Source organism: Alternaria burnsii, assembly GCF_013036055.1.
Source record: "Alternaria burnsii strain CBS107.38 chromosome Unknown 746, whole genome shotgun sequence".
In the NCBI taxonomy this organism is placed as follows: Eukaryota; Fungi; Ascomycota; class Dothideomycetes; order Pleosporales; family Pleosporaceae; genus Alternaria; species Alternaria burnsii.
This window is the reverse complement of record NW_024066109.1, coordinates 2,500,614-2,518,645: the sequence shown is the minus strand read 5'-3', so window position 1 is coordinate 2,518,645 and position 18,032 is coordinate 2,500,614. Positions and strand designations below refer to the sequence as shown.

At 50.1% G+C, this 18,032-nt stretch overlaps 5 protein-coding genes across 5 annotated transcripts; 1 reads left to right on the top strand and 4 right to left on the bottom strand.

The window, feature by feature from the left end:
- Window positions 1-935: 935 nt before the first annotated feature.
- GT037_003400 (uncharacterized protein) lies at window positions 936-1,622 on the top strand (the record flags this gene model as incomplete). The annotated part of the gene is made up of 1 exon (XM_038928447.1): window positions 936-1,622. One exon carries the CDS (start codon window positions 936-938, stop codon window positions 1,620-1,622), a length of 687 nt encoding a protein of 228 aa, XP_038789725.1.
- An 865-nt stretch (window positions 1,623-2,487) lies between these two features.
- Window positions 2,488-3,774, bottom strand: GT037_003399 (uncharacterized protein; the record flags this gene model as incomplete). Its single annotated transcript, XM_038928446.1, has 1 exon — window positions 2,488-3,774. The coding sequence occupies one exon, from the start codon at window positions 3,772-3,774 to the stop codon at window positions 2,488-2,490; it is 1,287 nt and encodes a 428-aa protein (XP_038789724.1).
- Window positions 3,775-4,956: 1,182 nt separating this feature from the next.
- GT037_003398 (uncharacterized protein) lies at window positions 4,957-6,533 on the bottom strand (the record flags this gene model as incomplete). The annotated part of the gene is made up of 3 exons (XM_038928445.1): window positions 4,957-6,062; window positions 6,112-6,148; window positions 6,198-6,533. 3 exons carry the CDS (start codon window positions 6,531-6,533, stop codon window positions 4,957-4,959), a joined length of 1,479 nt encoding a protein of 492 aa, XP_038789723.1.
- A 4,682-nt stretch (window positions 6,534-11,215) lies between these two features.
- Window positions 11,216-11,569, bottom strand: GT037_003397 (uncharacterized protein; the record flags this gene model as incomplete). Its single annotated transcript, XM_038928444.1, has 1 exon — window positions 11,216-11,569. The coding sequence occupies one exon, from the start codon at window positions 11,567-11,569 to the stop codon at window positions 11,216-11,218; it is 354 nt and encodes a 117-aa protein (XP_038789722.1).
- Window positions 11,570-12,915: 1,346 nt separating this feature from the next.
- On the bottom strand, window positions 12,916-17,439 carry GT037_003396 (alpha beta-hydrolase; the record flags this gene model as incomplete). The annotated part of the gene is made up of 4 exons (XM_038928443.1): window positions 12,916-14,833; window positions 15,123-15,332; window positions 15,722-17,160; window positions 17,221-17,439. 4 exons carry the CDS (start codon window positions 17,437-17,439, stop codon window positions 12,916-12,918), a joined length of 3,786 nt encoding a protein of 1,261 aa, XP_038789721.1.
- Window positions 17,440-18,032: the final 593 nt, after the last annotated feature.

Below are 18,032 nucleotides of genomic sequence, written 5' to 3'. Positions count from 1 at the left end.
TATTAGATTTTCTTAAAAACTGCGTTTAGGTGTTATTAACCTACGTTATTAATAAGAACGTCTAGTCTTTTATATTAGTATTCTACTACCTTCCTAAAGCTCTAGATAGAGGTATTGTCTTTAATATCTATCTAAACTAGTATAACTTTAGATTTTAATTTAGCTACTTCTAAACGCAGCTTTTCTATAGCTATATTAGCTTTATTTAGTAAGTAACTTCCTATAAGCACAATATAGAGCTTAATAGAAGTATAGAGGGCCTTTATAGCTGCGAAGCTAAGGCTTATATTTCTACTAGTTACGAGTATAATACTCTTATCTATTATTGCGTTTTAAAAGTAAGAAGTAGTAGGTACTTAAGATAGTATACAATTAAAGTGCAGTTAGTTTAGTGTACTGTATATTACCTATAGTATTTATCTAAGGCTGTTTTGCTAGACGCTAACAGTTCCCCCTGTAAGCATCGGCATGTCAGAGGACTACAGTGCTGATACGCGTAATGCAGAGGTTCGCTCACCGCCCTACCCTACCCTGTCAAGATATAAAGCTTGACGGTACTAGGAATTGCCTGCCTGGGATCGGCCGGCTTCTTAGACAGGACTTCCGATTCGATTACAGTGATATTAGCGCATTCGCTACAGTTTGCGCGCTTTTCCGTTGGTGCCTGCGATTCGCGCGATGCGGGAGGGATTGGATCTGTATATCACTCACAAAGTGTTGTTGTATGTGAACACGGATTCAGAGGACATTGCAAATCTCTATGTTCGCTAGGAAAATGAGTCAGGCCAGCTTTCGGCGACAGACGACTTTGATGGTGACATTCCACTGCATGTGTCCAATAATGAGGGTACGTCTTGCTTACTCACATTCTTCAAACTGGACTAACGGATACAGATGACCCTTCTGCTAGACATATTAGTACAAGACCTATTAACATGTTCAAAGGGACGCCAGATGATCTGAAACGCTGCCGACAATATCTCAAAGAATGCTTGGGCCATCGAAAGTGTGTAAAAGCTCCTAGGAAAGCGGGACATTATATTGCACCTGAGCGAATCTTGGACGTGCAAGAACATGCAAACGCGCGAATGTATAGCCTCTCACCAGGAGACTACCCTCGATATGTAGCACTGAGGTACTGCTGGGGAGACACGCAGCCAGAGCAAGTCAAGACCACGAAAGCCAATTTGCAGTCCCGACAAGATGTGACCAACCTGTCTGGGTTGGCGCAGACGATACGAGATGCTATCCAAGTATGCTTCTCGCTCGGATCCCACTATATATGGATCGACGCTCTCTGCATTGTTCAAGACGACGATGATGAAAAGGTATCAGAGATTGCCGATATACAAAGCATCTACCGGGGCGCTGCGCTTCTTTCGGCACTGCAAGCGCAGCTAACAGTACGGACGACTTTCTTCAAGACCGTACATTCGAACGAGTGTACAGCGAATCGTTCCGCATATCGTACTATCGCAAGCAGGACGAGCACACCACAGAATGTTACCTATTTCTGTCCGAGCTACCAACAAGTGACGAATATCGAGAGCCTCTCGGCAGATGAGGCTGGACAATGTACAAAGACATGCCGCCTAAGATTTGGATCAAAGCAAACAACTTAGGGATGTCCGACATATCCCAAAGATATTAACATTAACGGTGGAGGTCGCCCTGTTAGGAAAAACATAGACCCGGCCTTTGATGTTCACGTTCCTAGTGGGAACGCTGAAGTACGATCAAGAATGCTCGAGGAAGGTATTGTGACATTGTCCAACGTATACGAAAGCTAGCAGCAAAACATCGAACGATACACGCTTCGAAAAGTTCCAAAAGTAAGCGATTGGTTGCCGGCTTTTGCAGCTCTAGCTGGGAAGTTTGGCGAGATACTGGAATTCCACTCCTCTGATTATCTTACCGATTTGTGGAAGCCTGATCTCACAGTGCAGTTGCTGTGGTATCGGCTCAAAATACCCGATGTCCCGGTCACAGATTCGCCAACATGTCTCGGACCAACTTGGTCATGGACGTCTCACAATGAGCCAGTTCGGTTCTTCGAGCGTTACCTAACGTTATCCAATCTTACTGTAAAAACAGAAGCCCAATACATAGACAGTCAAATCGAGCACAAATTCAAGCAATCCCCGTACGCCGAAGTGGAACGCGGTCGCCTTTCTTTGCAAGGCCGGCTCCAACAAGCACACTGGTTAGGATTAGTTCTTGTCGCACATGTCGCATCTTGGGAGGTGATGCCTGTCACTATAACGTGAGATATCGCTGGCGACATACATCGGAAAAACGTTTGGTGTTTCGAAGTTGTTTGTTCTTCTATCACTTCGGGTTTGATCCTCGTCGAAAAGGGACAGGAGACTTTTAAGCGTGTTGGCTACTTTGAGTGCAGTAGTGAGGAGGAACATGCATTGATACAAAAGTGGTTGCACAAGGATGAGCCAAGGATAATCTCAATTGAGTAGCACGTCGGACGCATCTCTACGGCACGCTTAGTAGCAGAGCCTTACTTCGAAGTGCTAGCTCAATGCGTCGAAACCCTTCTTCTATGTACTTGCTTGGGTGCGCAAAGCTGACACGGAACATACCCGGCGTCTCACTATCGAAGTTGCCTCCCCATGCCAAATATACCTTTTGCGTGTACAGTGCTTCTCGTATCCTGTGCGCTACAGCTTTGTCGTCTATGTCGATTTGCTTCAGGTTGTGATGGCGGCGGTATGCGTGGCCAAGGTCCACCCACACGAACAGGCCAGCGTGGGTACTGGTAGCGAAGGGAATGCTTTGTTTCTCCAGAAGACCGGTAACAAGTGTATAGGCAGCGTTTAGCCGCTGACGATTCTTGCGCAAGTACTTGATGGTGAAGGCCCGGTCCTCAAGCATCTGCGCGACTACATGGTCCGCGATGGAAGACGGGTAGGAGTAGATGGCAGCAGCAGCCACAGCGGCGCGCAACGCGGGGTTGGCAGGAGATAAAAGACAACCCAGCCGCCATCCGTTGGCGCAAAAGTCCTTGGAGATGCCCCAGACGACGTGAACCAGAGCGGGATCTATGACACCGGCGAGCGGCAGCGACAGGACCGAAGTGAAGCAAGGTTCGCGCCAAACTGAGAGTGCGTATATTTCGTCGCTTACGAGATGCAGGCTATGCTTTGCACAAAGTGCGACCAGGGCGCATAGCACTTCGCGCGGATAGCAGCGACCTAGTGGATTGTGAGGCGAGCACAATAGCAGGCCCCTAACTACAATTCCACGTGCCTGAGCGCGCATCAACGCCTTTTCGTAACACTCGATTGCTGCCAGGCTGAACGGATCTGTCGTACCAAACGTGACAGCAACAGTTCGAACGTGGGGTCGCAGGCCCAAGGTAGCCTCTCCATAGTACGGCCGACCTAGCAAGAAGACATCGCCCTCATCAGCGAGCGCCCAGGCGACATGCTCGAGCGCACTCGAGACTCCATTGGTAACCACAATTTGGTCTGCCTCTAGTGGCTGCGCTGTCTCCAGCTGCGCGCTTAAGAAATGAGCTAAGGCGGTTCGTAGCCGTTGACTGCCCACTGGTCCGTCGTCGTACGTCGCGTTGCTGCCAGCGATTTGAACGTGTTCTGTCAGGTAGGCCTCCAATTCCCTAAGCATCAGGTAGTTCTCGGCTACGCCTAGGTTCACAAAACCGTCGGGGTTCTTGTGCATGTCCCATTTCTCCCTAATGACCTCCCACATCTCGTTGAAAGCCGATCCAACAACTAAACTCTGAGCTCTCTTAGATAGCATTGTGTTCAGCGCACTCGATCTTCAGCTATCAATACGATTGACTAATCGTTGTTAGAACAATGCCCATGGTGGACCTCATCACGGTATGTAGACGTACCTCTGTCAATCCGATAGTAATCTCAAGTCTAGGGCATTCGTATCTACCAGGCGCGAAGGCATGGCTTAAGTACCCAGATTGAACGCCACCTTGTGCGGCATGACCTAACACTATGCAACACTTTCAATTCTTGTCCTTAGACAAACTGTTACCGGTCAGAATTAGGTGTAAGATGCATAAGCTACATCGGGACGTTGTGAGCATTCGAACGTACTATGCAAGTGGAGTCTGACACTGACATCAGCAGTGCATGAGCTAGTGGTCATATCGGGCGGAAGCCTTGTCTTTGGCGAGGAAGGATAGCCTAAGAGGCCTACAACATCACGAACACCTAGCACTTCTCTGACACTCTCATCTGAATGTATCTTGTGACGAGACCATAAGTTACAAATACTTAGCTGCTGCGTCACTATGCGCCGGAGGACATAGGTGAGGCATTCGGGCGCCAGCAGGTCTGGGCGAAGGCCGCGGGGTCCGGGAAGCCGGGCGTTGATCCTACTCCTGTTCTGCATCTGCGACCCGTGCGATCGGGTCACACCATGCGCATATCGCTTAACACACTGACAAGTCCGCAGTACATTATACACCAGTTAAGATGTATCTACCGAACCTCTGATCATAACGCATCGTATTGCACACACACACGCACACACACACCCACGCTTCTTAGTAGCAAAGCGCTCTCATAGTCAGTCGCATTGAACGGTAGGCTCAGGATTATCTCGTTCCTATCATCGCCATTAAGGTATTTCGTGGGAAAGACAAACTTGTGACCTAAGTTACAGCACGTGATACCACTTCAAGTGGCGCATGGTGATGATTCATTGTACCTGCGACGAGGTGAGCTTGTGTTTCTCGCACGTCTCCGAAGAGAATTACACTTACGGGAAGATCCACTGTTCCAATTTGTGGCTATTCACTGATACCACCAACGACATGTCATTCTGAGATTAAGTCACGTTGAATGTATTCATGTCGCCAGCAGCTGTTTTGGCATCACCAAGCTGGAAAGTGAGATTGGCGTCTCGTCTATCAGCAACCTCGGTTGGATATTGTTTAGATCATTACAGATTACTAGTATAAAGCTATAACCTAGCTCGCATATATCTCATGTCTCCACCCGATCCATCCCCTTCGTTCTGATCGTACATATATACTGACACCATGCCAACACTTCCCAGACTCCCTCGGTGAAGCTCCGGAGGCGGGGCCAAGTAGGTCGTGATAGGAGGGGCTAATCCCAGTTCAATGTCATCTTTCGCAGACTGTCCATCACTATGCGTCGTGCCTTGCTTGGTGTCTGATGAGAATCCTCGTATCCCTTCGCATCCGAAGAGCTCTTCATCATCGGACCGCTGTGTCACTTCCGTCGCCTGGGAGAAGTACCCAAAGTGTCCATAAGGATTCCACGACTTCTTGGACTTCTTTGATGGATCGCTTTCCGCTTTGCTTCCAGTCTGCGACGATTGTGCATGCGAGGACTTGGACTTGGTTGGCGAAAACCGTCCTCGAGGTTTCGATGCAATAGACTTGATGGGTTCGAGGTACTGTTTCACGAAAGCCTTGAGCGCTGGTGCATTGGCACAGATGATGCCGATGTGAGCCTCAAGAAGTGTCCAATTCCAGACTTCCCAGAGCTGCCAGGAGACATCGTAGGTCTCATAGAATAGGACCCAGGTTGCGTGCGTTCGTAGTGCCCCAAACGCGGCAGCCCCATAAGCAGTAGCAAATATTCCCATCAGAGCCACCTTTTGGCGAATCGGGATTTGTGCGTTCCAGTATATGAAGTTTGGCAACAGAGCGGTAATCACGTCCTGCACCGTGGAAATCACGCCGGCAGAGACTATGGCCGCGCCCTCGTCGTAGCAATTGAACTTCACACCTTCTGCTATCTTCATGATATCTGACTGCTCCCAGTAAGCAGACATAGGGCGACAGATGAAAAAGAAACAGGTGAGGAAAGCGACAGTGGATGCGGTTTGGACCCCGATTGCAGTCCAGGTAACAATCCGAAAGGCTTTTGAGACACCGCGTGAACCCAGGCGACGAAAGAAGAGTAGGATAGAGACTTTGACAAATCCTCCAACAATGATGACAAGCATCTCTATCGCTAATATGAGCTTCCTCTGTACTGTGAATAAGGTCAGATCGACATCCCATATATGTACCCCGCTGTGATATGCGTCTGCCGCTGTAAGACGTTAGCAGTGACCAGTGATTCCCATATCATGCAATCTTACTGTATGGTACAAGGATGGCTAAGGCAATGATGAATGGCTACTAAAGGTGAGTGCGTGTATATCTCAATTGGAAGTAGGGAGCATACAAGGGCAGCTATCATAAGCCAGTCATCTATGCCGGGATTTCGCTGTAGACGGAATCGGACCCAAATTCTTGCGAATATAACAAAGAAGGTGATTGGTGACAGGACACCTGCGATTATAGTCGTCACCCTGCCCCTCCCTTCAGGATTAACATAGTTCGGAGCCGGCCATGAGGCAACGACCGATAGAGGAGGATGTGGACCGCCGGGCATGTGAGCGTAGATGAAACCGGGAAGCGACTCGTTATTTCGTTGATATAGCGGAAGGTCAGGCCATGCTTTGGAGCCATGAATATATATTTCGAAGCGTTCTATCTCTCGGCTGCTCATCTTGTCCATTCTGATCTAAGTCTGGTGACAACAGCTGCATCAGGCCGCCACTGGAGACATGATTCGAGCCAGTGGGTAACGGCATTGTCGGCCTCGGCAAAGGTCTGATACAGAGCTGAGTAGCTGGTAGTGTCCTCGCATGCATACATCCTTTGGACGCCGTTAATTTAACGGCGTCGCGTAGTCCTTGATGATGATCCCGCCGAGAACCTCGGTAGGCCTTGGTAGGCTTGCCTAGTAGGTGGCTGGCGTGCATTCATGCACTGCATGTTTTTGTTTCCAGCGAATAGGAATCTCTTGTGTATTCGAGACAGTCACAGCACATTGTCTTTTCTGCGAGAGCGGACAGAGACTTTACATCGTGGAGGAGCTGGGAGAGAAGGCTTCAATAATTGTGTGAATAGACCCTGATGGATGTGGACATGCATACCAACCCAACATCGGTGTAACATGATTATCAGTGAAGGCACGCTTGCCTCGTTTGAATGCTAGTCCGAGCACTATGTTCCTTTTCAGCGTCTGTTCAGACATCACTAGGTGAAGCTCATGGGGTCAGTCGTTACTAATGACCCTGGTTTTAGGTCGATGGCGCAAGCAGCTCGTGCAGCTGTCACTTTCAAGATAGGCTTAAGGGGTACCGGGTACCGGGGAGGCCACGCAACGCCGAGCAAAATTTTGGCTCTGGCCAGCGTTCATTCGCTGGCATCATCCTAGCGTCCGTTGCCATGTGCCTTCTGCAGGTCTGTGCAGCCACGCGATCGGCAGTCCTTAGCGTATGCAACTGGATGCCGAGGCGTTCACCCTATGTTGGAGAGCCATATGTTGTTACTGCCGATTCCATCACCTGCACAAGTGACTGCGTGTGTATCTACTGTGTGCACAGCTTAAGCGCGGAATCACGTTGTGGAGAAAGGCGCTTTTGCCATGCTGTACGTCACGGCTGCTGCCGCTGTCACACGTCCTGCAATCCAAGTTTGGGACCGCCGTTTCAATCTGTCACCTGCATGAGCCTAGACGAGAAACCTTGCGACAAGATAGGGCAAACGCGCGATGATCCAGGTCAAGAACCTGTTTGTGCGTCAGAAACGGGAAGGACCGGACGCCTGATCTTTCGAAGGGTCGCACTGACGGAACATGTGGGATTCAGAAGTGGAGATGTCCGACGTGAACAGCGGGGGCAAGCTAGCGAAGCACGTAACGCTTGCGAATACCACCGAGCGTGCCGAGATAACGGCTATTCACAACCTTGAAAACTGGGTATACGGAGCATGAACCACGAATGTTCCACAACACCTGTGATCCAGAGGGTCTGAGCCGTCATGAGAGAAGACTGTTGCTTCAATACTGGAACGCGTTCTGTTATACTGGACTCGGTGCGTGAAGCTCGCGAAGGGAATCAAGATCAAGATCATTTTATACGCAGCGGTCCTTCTTAGCCTATATGTTAGCAGAAGAAGTGTTGTGCCAACAGTGCTGCGATACATTTTGTGTCTCCAGTCGTGCTTGGCTATGGACGTGATAGGGAATTTGTAGCGATGAATTCAACAATGACTCGCTAGTCTCTCCAAGCGTTTTAAACGGGCTGAAAAGCGGAGGGAGACGGGAAATAGGGCCGGTCCATGGCTAAATAGAAGTAGCGATGGGTTGCAGGGCAAAACGAGAAGGCCTCGACCTTTTCCGCGTAAAAGTTGGAAGTACTTGATCCGGATGGAAGCATTCATTGTGATTATGAAACGCGGCGGATCTCGAAAAAGACGGTGAGCAGTTTGTAGGAGCGCCATCTTTGCAGAAGATGATAGCCGGTCTACGGGATTGCGGCATGGGTAGCGTGGCATGACGGGCGTTAAGCGTGATCGCTTCAAGCCGCACAAAGCTGACCCATCGAGGAAGACTTGTTTCACGGTGCAGAGTTAGACCATTGCTTTTCTCCCCTGCAACACTGCGTCACGTGTGCCGCTCTTAAAGTTTGGCAGACGGTGGTTGTCTCGGCAGCTGGATCACTCGTAATTGTTAACGGCAAGTTCCCTTGTGGCCACCCCCTCATGAGTTCGTTGGGCATCGGCGCATCTGCTACTTCTTCATGACTACTCGAGGTGTGTCATCTCCATATCCTGCTAACTACCGCAACGATACTTCCACTTCGAGTTTAGAGTAGTTCCACATGATGTCGTGATCTGACCATGAGGGTCCTAGGTTTAAGCGGCAAGCCCTACTTCGGCCGTTTGCGAACCCTGCAACTCTGCTTCAAGCTCCGGAGATATTAGTCGCACGGACTTGCGCGATGAAGTAACGAGCGATCCACCGATAGCTGATCTCTGGATCGACAGCCCGCCGTGTATGATGGCATGTGCTCTTCCCATGGAAAACGCAATGATACGATATGCGCGAGGCGCATGCGTCGGCAACGGGCGGAGAGGCAAGTCCCTTAACCGTGGCGTCCTTCCCTAGCTGAGTGACGTATCGCTCTATCAGTTTCCTGGCTGAGCCTGCTGACAAGACCGCTCTTGGACGTTCTAGGATGCAGAGGATTGTACGCGTTCAGTAGAAGGATAATGCAGTCTTGGGTGCGCAATCATTTCGGATTAGAGTGGTCTATCATCTCTTCTTAGACGGATTTGATAGTCGCTAGCTGCCCGTTGCTCTTGTACCTAAAAGTATAGGTGAGCTCTGTGTTGCGACGTATCTAGTAATGCAAGGACCACCAACCAGCCATGTTCTCCGGCACTCCTTGGTAATCCGTTACCATGGTCGCACGTTGTGCGATGCGAGAATCAGATGTGGCGAAAGAACTGAAATCTGCCCTAAGTATCGTAGGTTTTGTCCGTCAAACGCAAGCGTGTCGATACCGCCAATCGTCTTAGTGACAGAAATAGAAAGCCCTTCATTTTCGAGCTGGAGATTTGTCGTGGTCTCCTTAGTGGAAACATGCGCGTTGCCGAGATGCAGAAAAGCAACGGCAACCAATAGAGTGTGGGGTATTGAGGCTCGCGTGTTGCCGATCAAGCTCGTGGCAGAAGCTTAGCTGATCACAAGCATTGAGCCATCGGTCACCAGGGTCATGTAACCGCGCACTTCCTCTATTGTATCTGTGGCGCACACAGAATGGGTACTCACCTTGGGTGTCTCGAGCCAGATCCGCTGGGTGAAGGAGTGACTCGCATGTTGTTGCGCATACGCTTGACTTGCATCACGTAAGGTCTCGGAGGTGGTGGCGCTCTTTCGCGGAGAATTGAAATCGGAAATAACGACAAGTGCGATGGTTGCAGAGACTCGGCATAGTGGACACGGAGTGGACCAGGAGCGAACGAGGCGGACAGACTCTGCCAGGGATGGTGGACCTGCAAGAACCCTGATCGGTGCTGCGGAAGTGTGATGCCGTCATCGTGCGTGGACCGAGCACCTCAACTTGTATATCAGTCGCAGCTTCTCTTGCGTGCGCGAAGAGCATATTATGGCGTGGCACTAGGAGAACGCGTAGATGCGCACAGGAGCGCGATATCCATTCGTTGTGATTGTTGGTCCTTGATCAGGATGGAGGGTCCGTCTCCTAATAGTAATGACGTGCTCGCACGTATCATACGCCTGCCATAGTCTTGCTGATATCAGGGCATGTCGCAAAGAGCTATAGAAGCCTTCTGAAATTCTAGCATCGCCGGTGATAAGAACGCATGTAAGTAAACAGATTATCTTGAAGGTACGATTGGAGTTATGAATCGTAGCGCAAAGGATAGGCGAAAGGGATCTTAGAGGTTGTCAGCTCCACGACAAACAATCGTGTGAGATGCAAAGCTTTGAGTACATCACGAGACGTGAGTTCAGTGGAAGGTCACGCAGCATGATCGTAAGTTGCGCAGACTATACCGGAACGACAGAGAGGCAGAACGCATCATTCACCCTTTCAGAAGCTGTGAGACCTTGAAGATTATGGTTGTAAGTCACAAAGCCTCATAACGAACGCCTAGTCTTGCCCGTAGAAGAAGAGGCCATAGCGGTCGATCGAGCGCTGCGAAGCGAGGCTTTGTCATTACGTTTGATGATCTCAAAGCATATAATATCCTTTGTTAGTCTCTTCCCGCTTGAGTGTTCTCATTCATGATCCGAACTTCAGCCTAGACACCTCAAAGAGCGTAGCTCATTGAAGTATACACTAGAAATCTATATGAACAGACAGTCGTAAAGAGACATTAGTCATTAGAGAGTCTTGAGGCGTGCTTCTCAAAAGCACGATCTGGAGTCTGGAAAGATACTTATAAGGATTACGAAGATGCTCTCTTGCGTTGTCAGCAATCACCTCAAGCTGCTCGCATAGTTTGGTCATCTACATTCCTTGACCTCCCCCCTTCAACACTTACATTCAGACTTGACAAACGCTTATCCGCATTCACAAGACCGGCTCACGAAGTTGGCAGCGAGCTACAAGCATAGGTACTTCAACAGTGGAAGAGAGAATTGATAGCAGATGCGGTCAAGTCAGTCATTATGGCAATTCATTGAACATTTACTCTAGCATCCGCTGACTGAATTCGTTCCCCCGCCTATCATCCAGACCATCCTGGTTACAAGTCGTGTAACGCTGGCTGTCGTATCTGCCAAGCGAGTTCTATGGGCACCAACCGTCGTTAGGGTCAGCCCTATAGACGAACGCCGTTAGCTATCGTTATCGTTCCACAATCAGGGTTAGGGTTAGACACTTACTTGACATACCAGTCGTACTTGGTAGACTCTCCTCCTTGCCAGCAGCCATTGATCTCATCCTCCAGTCTTGATATGCAGTCTTTGGCGGCCAAGGTATATCCTCCGTTTCCTCTCCAGCCCACTGCGAGGTCCACCCTGATCCCGTTGCAACGACTGTTGGCACACCAGGTCTTGGTTGTACCAGTATTCTGGAACCAGCCTGCAAGCTGGCCGTTATTGCACAGGTCTCTAATGGCACCCTTGAACGAATTCTTGTTGCAATCGTCAATCCAGCTTTGACCGCCGGAGTAGCAGCCGGCCATAGTGCCGGTGACTGAGGCCAGAAGAACGAGAGAGGTAGAAAGCTTCATCGTGAAGATTTTGGTTCAAGAAGAGCTGAGATTGAATGTCTTGGTGCTGTTGACTCGAGATCTGATGGTGGTGAGGGACAACAATAGGGAGGCGCGCGACTGTTCTTATACTCGACATAGTTGGCTACTGGTGGACCGGGCTACATCTTCCAATCTTCGGCTCAGGCTGGGCGCATGTCGACTATAGCATCAAAGAGACTGGAATCCTGATTAGCGATGTTCCTCCAAGGAAAACTGGGTATTACAGGCACTGTCCGCCAACCCGCGTGCGAGCAACTTTGGTGAAGGAATGCGCTACTAGCTGGGCCTGAATGGTAGAGTTGGATGCCTTGAAAACTCATGCAAGGCCACCCGTGCATTGTTACAACAACATTTATCCACCACCGAACTTGGAGGCCATTTTCACATGGTCAATGCAAACAACAACTCGAACGATCAACCCGCCTTGTGAAGTTACAGATGATGACCGAGACAAGACGCCACAAGACAATGAGTCGTCCTTATGTCCTCGTGACGGCGCCCGTCCAAACACCCTACGGAAGTCTTTGGATAGGACCTTAGACCATAATGGATCTATGAACTCCAATGTGATTCCAGAATCAGAACGACATCCACTTTCCGAAAGTTCTCACCAAGCGAGGTATCGGGCGTAGAATACTTAATTACGCCAAGGTGTAGTTGTGGATGGGATTACGCCTTGGTGGAGTATCTTCCGCATTCGACATCTGCAAATATGAGAGACCTGCCTGATTGGGGAGGAATGGACGCTACATGAAGGTGAAGAGCAAGGGTGTCTGCAACCGAGCGGAGTCTTTCCACTATAGGATGTATCTCCACGCAACGGACCTGCAGATCCTACAACAGTCGGGTAATATTCTCACCAAAGTCCCGCCTCAAATTTCGTTCCTCAAAGCGTAGCCGCAATCACCAACTTCATCAATCTAGGAGTATACAGGAGCATACAGGAGCATAGGTAGCGATTAATCCTTTCCAAATCCTATGTTCTCCTACCGATCTAGAAGCTGGAAAACTCGTTGGTGCACTGCAAATCTTGTCACGCTGCTAGATCATGTCTTCATTCACGCGCAATCAACGTCTTCATAGCCCCTGTACCGCGTATTGACCATTCGGGAGTCCAGACCCGTGGTAATCTGCCTAAACGCGTCAAAAATGGTCAATGCATGCCATGGCTTCACGCGAACCGTAGACAAATCGAAAATAGGATAAAGAAGCGGCGCGAAGCCACATACGCCCTCTTCGCGATGTCCATTGGTGGCCATTTCACAGCGTGCGCAGGATCTTGCATCGCATTGGGGTACGTCTATATACAAGAACTCAAATTCGCTCTAGAACCAAGACTTCGGTGGCTCTGTGCCCTTCAACTTCCGGTACAAGAAATCCTTGGTCCTTCGCAACGCATATGAATTCGTGGTTGCGACTCCATGCTCGCCTCCCGGAATAACCACCAAGTCGAAATCTTTGTCTGCTTGGGTGAGCGCGTTGACAACCTGCATCGTGCTTGCCGGATCGACGTTCGTATCCAGCTCGCCAACAGTAAGTAGCAGGCTGCCTTTTAGCTTTCCTGCATTCACAACATTGGAGCTATCTTCGTAGCTCTGGTCGACGGGGTACCCCATCCATGCCTCGTTCCACCACAACTTGTCCATGCGATTATCATGACATCCGCAATCTGCTGCAGCGACGCTGTAGAAATCGTTATGAAAGAGAAGAGCACTCATAGCATTCTGACCGCCAGCGGAACCTCCATATACTCCAACGCGGCTGATATCCATCCAAGGGCGGGTTGAAGCGGCCGCCTTCATCCATGCAATCCGATCGGGGAATCCTGCGTCTTTGAGATTCTTGTGGCATACGTTATGGAAAGCCTTGGAGCGCCAGTTGGTGCCCATGCCGTCGATGAGGACGACAACAAAACCCTGGTTTGCAATCCGATGGGCTTCGTCGTGGCTCATGTACGCTTTTGGTACAAAGAAGTCATGTGGTCCAGCGTAGATCTTCTCGATAACGGGGTACTTCGTGCTGTTGTCCATTTGGTAAGGGCGGAAAACAAGGCCGTAGATCAGGGTAGAGTTGTCCCTGCCTGGGGCTGCAAAGCGCTCGGGTATGGGCCAGAGGAGAGAGTCAAGATTGCCTTCGTAAACATCGGCGGTCTTGTTTCCAGTCTCGGCGTCACGCGTGACGGTCTTCTCGGCCATATCCATGCGAGACCATGTATCTGTAAAGGTCGATCTGTCGTCGTTGAATGACCAGGAATGGTCGCCGTCGCCTTCGGTCAAGATCTTGAAATCTGAACCATCGAAATTTACTCGCGCTAGGTGGGCGTAGTAGGGATCCTGGCCAGATACAGCACCAAGAACCTTGATCCAGATTTGTCGTTTCATCTCGTCGACGTAGTCCACGGAGCGCACAACCCATTCTCCTTCCGTGATCTGGTTTTTCACTTTCCCGCTTTCCATGTCGTACAGATAGAGATGATTCCAACCGTCGCGCTCACTGGCCCAAATCAACTCGCTTGAATTTGAACTCTTGAGCTCCTTGTAGTAGAGCTTTTGTGAATAATCAACAAAGGTATCGCTTTTCTCCTCTACTAGGGCGCGCACACGTCCGTTAGTACTCATGCCAACTATACGCACAACCTGATGTCCCCGTTGATTGTAAATGAAGCGAAATTCGGTGCCTTCCACGTTCCACCCACCATCCAGTGAGTAGATCTGGTATGGATTCTCGAATAACGTATTGTCCGTGGCAACCTCGCGTTTGTTCGTCAAATCGAACATTCGAGGCCGATCAATGGTCACATTGTCACCAGGCTTAAGGTACTGGAATTGATGCAAGCGGGGTTGCAGCTGGTCGTAAGGGCTCGACTCGACTTCGTACACTATGTGATCCTGGGCGGGCGTAGATTGGAATACGACGACAAATTCGTTGCCCGGTGAGGGGTACGTTATGTTGCTGAAGGGACTATCTTCCGTTCCTGTTGTCGACATTTGCACCTCTCGCCCATTCGAATCCCGGTACCAGACATTGTTGTCTCTGAAGAAAACAGGCGAATTCTCAGTCCCGTTGCTCTGGCGTTTGTCAAGGCTTTCGAAATCTTCGGCATGTATGTTCTTCAGTTGTGGCGAGGCCACGCGCTCAGGACGAAGGCCATCTTGCGCGGCAGAGGTCTGGGGTACAGATGATAACAACAAAGAAAATGCAATATGCATGTAACGAATGTAAATCTGCATGACTGAATACAGACTAAAGAATGTGGTTGAGTGAAACGACTGTGTCGCCAACGACTATCTTGTGGCCTTACCCGATAATCGAAAGACGAGTAAGGTGGAAGCAACAGCGACTTTTTGCATACTTATATTGGGTGCGCAACGCATGACAGTCCTCTCACAATTTGTGATTACGAGGTAGCTCGTGTACTTGGTCCGTGGCTAGCGAAGACTCCTGAAATTCAATCGTGCCCCGCCTTAGCAAGCTAAATTTGTCGTTCGGCGCTGTGTACTCGGCCGTTTTGGTTTCGCACGCAGTTGCATACCGGCACGGCTCGCTGCGCTCCATGAGCGCCGTACCTGTACCTAGGCATTTGGTCCTAGACCATGTCATTCTCGTATCCCTGGGACTGGAAGGCGAGGCACAATTCTGGCTGCAACTCGCGCGGCCACGTGATGGGCGCCTGAACCGCGTGTAGATGCGTATTGAGTAGGTTGCTGGCGATCTCAAGCTAGGATCAGTTTTGATGGTAAACCTGCAGTGATTTCCTGCTACAATAGCCTCAATCTTCTTTTAGCACTTCTCACAGCTCAATGTCATGGATCAGACCGTCAACTTGTTTTAGATCGTGGGACGTGCTGGCTAGGCGAGACGATCCGTGCGGGAACTTCAAACTCGAACAATGGCTCTCTCTTCTTCATAACCTAGTATCTCACAGATCATATGGTCTTCATTCATACTGCTACCCGTTACGTGACCTTGGGTTCCCAAAATCTCGCTCTGGACTTGTATCCTTCTATCTCATATCAGCGCTCATCAGCCGCACTCGAAATGACAAGAGTTGCAATAAGACTCCGCCTATCCTCCGAGGCAGGAACCATCTTTGTCGAAAGTTTCCATCATCGAAGTCAGACGCCTACGTACCGAATGTTCGGCTGCGGTGGTGTCTCCATGCCATTTCCAATGAAGTAATCTACATGGGCATTCTGCAGATAGCCCTTCAGCGTCATACCGTTTCGGTAATTTGGATTGTGCGCCAGTGTGTACAGTCTCCTTTTCGTCGGCTGATCAGTGGTAAAGATAATCAGCTCACTCATATCCTCATTCGTTGTGACGACCTCTTCCCTCCAATCACCAAATATGTCGCCTAGAAAAGCTGGATTGGGGTCACCAGGGTTCACTGCACCGTAATCGCTGATGCGGAACAAGCGGGGTAGCGAGGAAGATGTAGTAGGAGCCTCTGGGTTCCATTTTTCCACTTTGCCGTCGTTGTACAGCTCCATTGTGTCGTCACCGTCCCACCAGAGACCCAGATGAGCCCAGGGAGCGAGTTCGCTACTATTGGTGATGCTGGAGTTGCTGGGCGCGTTGTACAGTCCGTTTCCGCCTGCACTCCAGGACTCCATGCCGGGATGATTAGGATCGATATCGCCAATCATGCCTCGACCAATATCTCCGACAGCGTCACCGTAGTGCTTCCATAGTACCTCGCCTGTACGTGCGTCGTAGTAGTACTCCCACAACTTGGATGGGTTATCTTGCTGGACGCCATAACCCTGTAGACCCGATCTTTCTGGATCGATCTTGGCGACTTGCCAGCGGTCGCCGTGCCCGATACCTGAGTCTGTGAGCGAGTAGCGCATGGTTCCGTTTCCTTCAAGGAGGAACATAATCTCGCCAACCTCATCGACGCCGTCGCCGTCGACATCAAGAATGCGCGTGTTGTGTCCGTCAGATCCTGCTCCAGCGTTCTGGTCGTCCCAGATCCATTTTTGGTTGAGTCTGATGCCGTCAAAGGTCCATGCGGCCATGATACGGTTGAAGACTTTGTCGTCACGGCGGTTCTTCATGAAGCCTACAATGTGCGGTGTGGTGCCGTCGAGGTAACCGATGCCCAAACGTGCGGCGAAAGGGCCGTGCTCTATATAGTCATTTGGAATAGAGATTGATGCGCGAAGAGCACCTGTTTGGCCGTCTAGAACAGCGATGAATTGCTCATCGTCGTTGCTGCCTTCGTCAAATATGGCCCCGTCGCCAAATACAACACCATTCGCTATGCGTACGATGACTTCGGCGAATCCATCGCTGTCGAGATCGTACACGGTCAAGCCATCCCAATGACCGACGTCAATGGCTGCTGATCCCGGCTCGATGTTGTTCTGGTTCTTGCTATTTGGCCCCATACCCGCCTCCCACAGGAATTCACCGTTGCTGCGATAGGCTTCAAAACTTTGCTGAACGCCATGTCTGTCAACAAGGTAACCGTACTCGCCGCTTCCATCAAGATCGCCAACCCACACGTACTTGATCTGATCACCTGATCTGATGGGAACACGTATAAGCGGCTCTTGCTTCGTATCAGCCTGGAGTATGTAGCTCGAATTGGTACATGATCGCTCATTCCCATCGATAACTGACCGTACCCAGTATTCGTTAGATTGGCTGAGATCAGGTCCGGAGTCGAGATAGTTTGTGCCGCCAGTAACAGGCTCTGGATTGAGCCTCGTCGCGTTGGCGCCATCAGTTGAGCGATAGATATTGAAAGCGATGTCTTCTGGATCAAGACCAAGTAGTCGCCAGCTGATGAAAGCGCTGTCGTTCTGGGCACGAACAGCGACGATACCTCGCCCAAGGTTTTCCATCGGTCGAGGTGAGGATTGCCGCTTTGTTGCTTGGGATGCTACTGCACACGCCGCAGCAGAGAGGAGAACATGAAAGAATCTCTTCATTGTCTCGGGTTACTTTTGCATATGATCAAAGAGCTTATGGATATCCGATACTGTGCACTCGTTGTTACAACTATACTCTGCGACTAGATGCCCTTTATACCTCGATCAGTTTTTGCTCGGACTGGACCGACCACACCTATACACCAGTCATGGCGAAACTTCGTGCTGATGCGCGACCAAGCCGGGGTATCTTCACCGGGGTGAACTGACTGGATACCATCCGGACAAACCTCTGTGCTAACTTGTAATGATCAGTATTTGAACATTGTAACGAAGGTGATTTCTTCGAGTTTAGCATCTAATCAAATGTTGCGCACAGATCCCACCTAACCTAGCGGGTGACGTTTCAGCCAAGACAGCTAAGGACAGCCCTGCGCTTTCCCACCAGTAGCGATGCTGTGAACTTCCAAAACCTCCGCGAGCTCAGCGCGAGGCTGTGTCGTTCATCTGATATCAATGAACCGATACCGAAGTCATTACTCCGAAGGCCGAAAGCCTTGCGACGA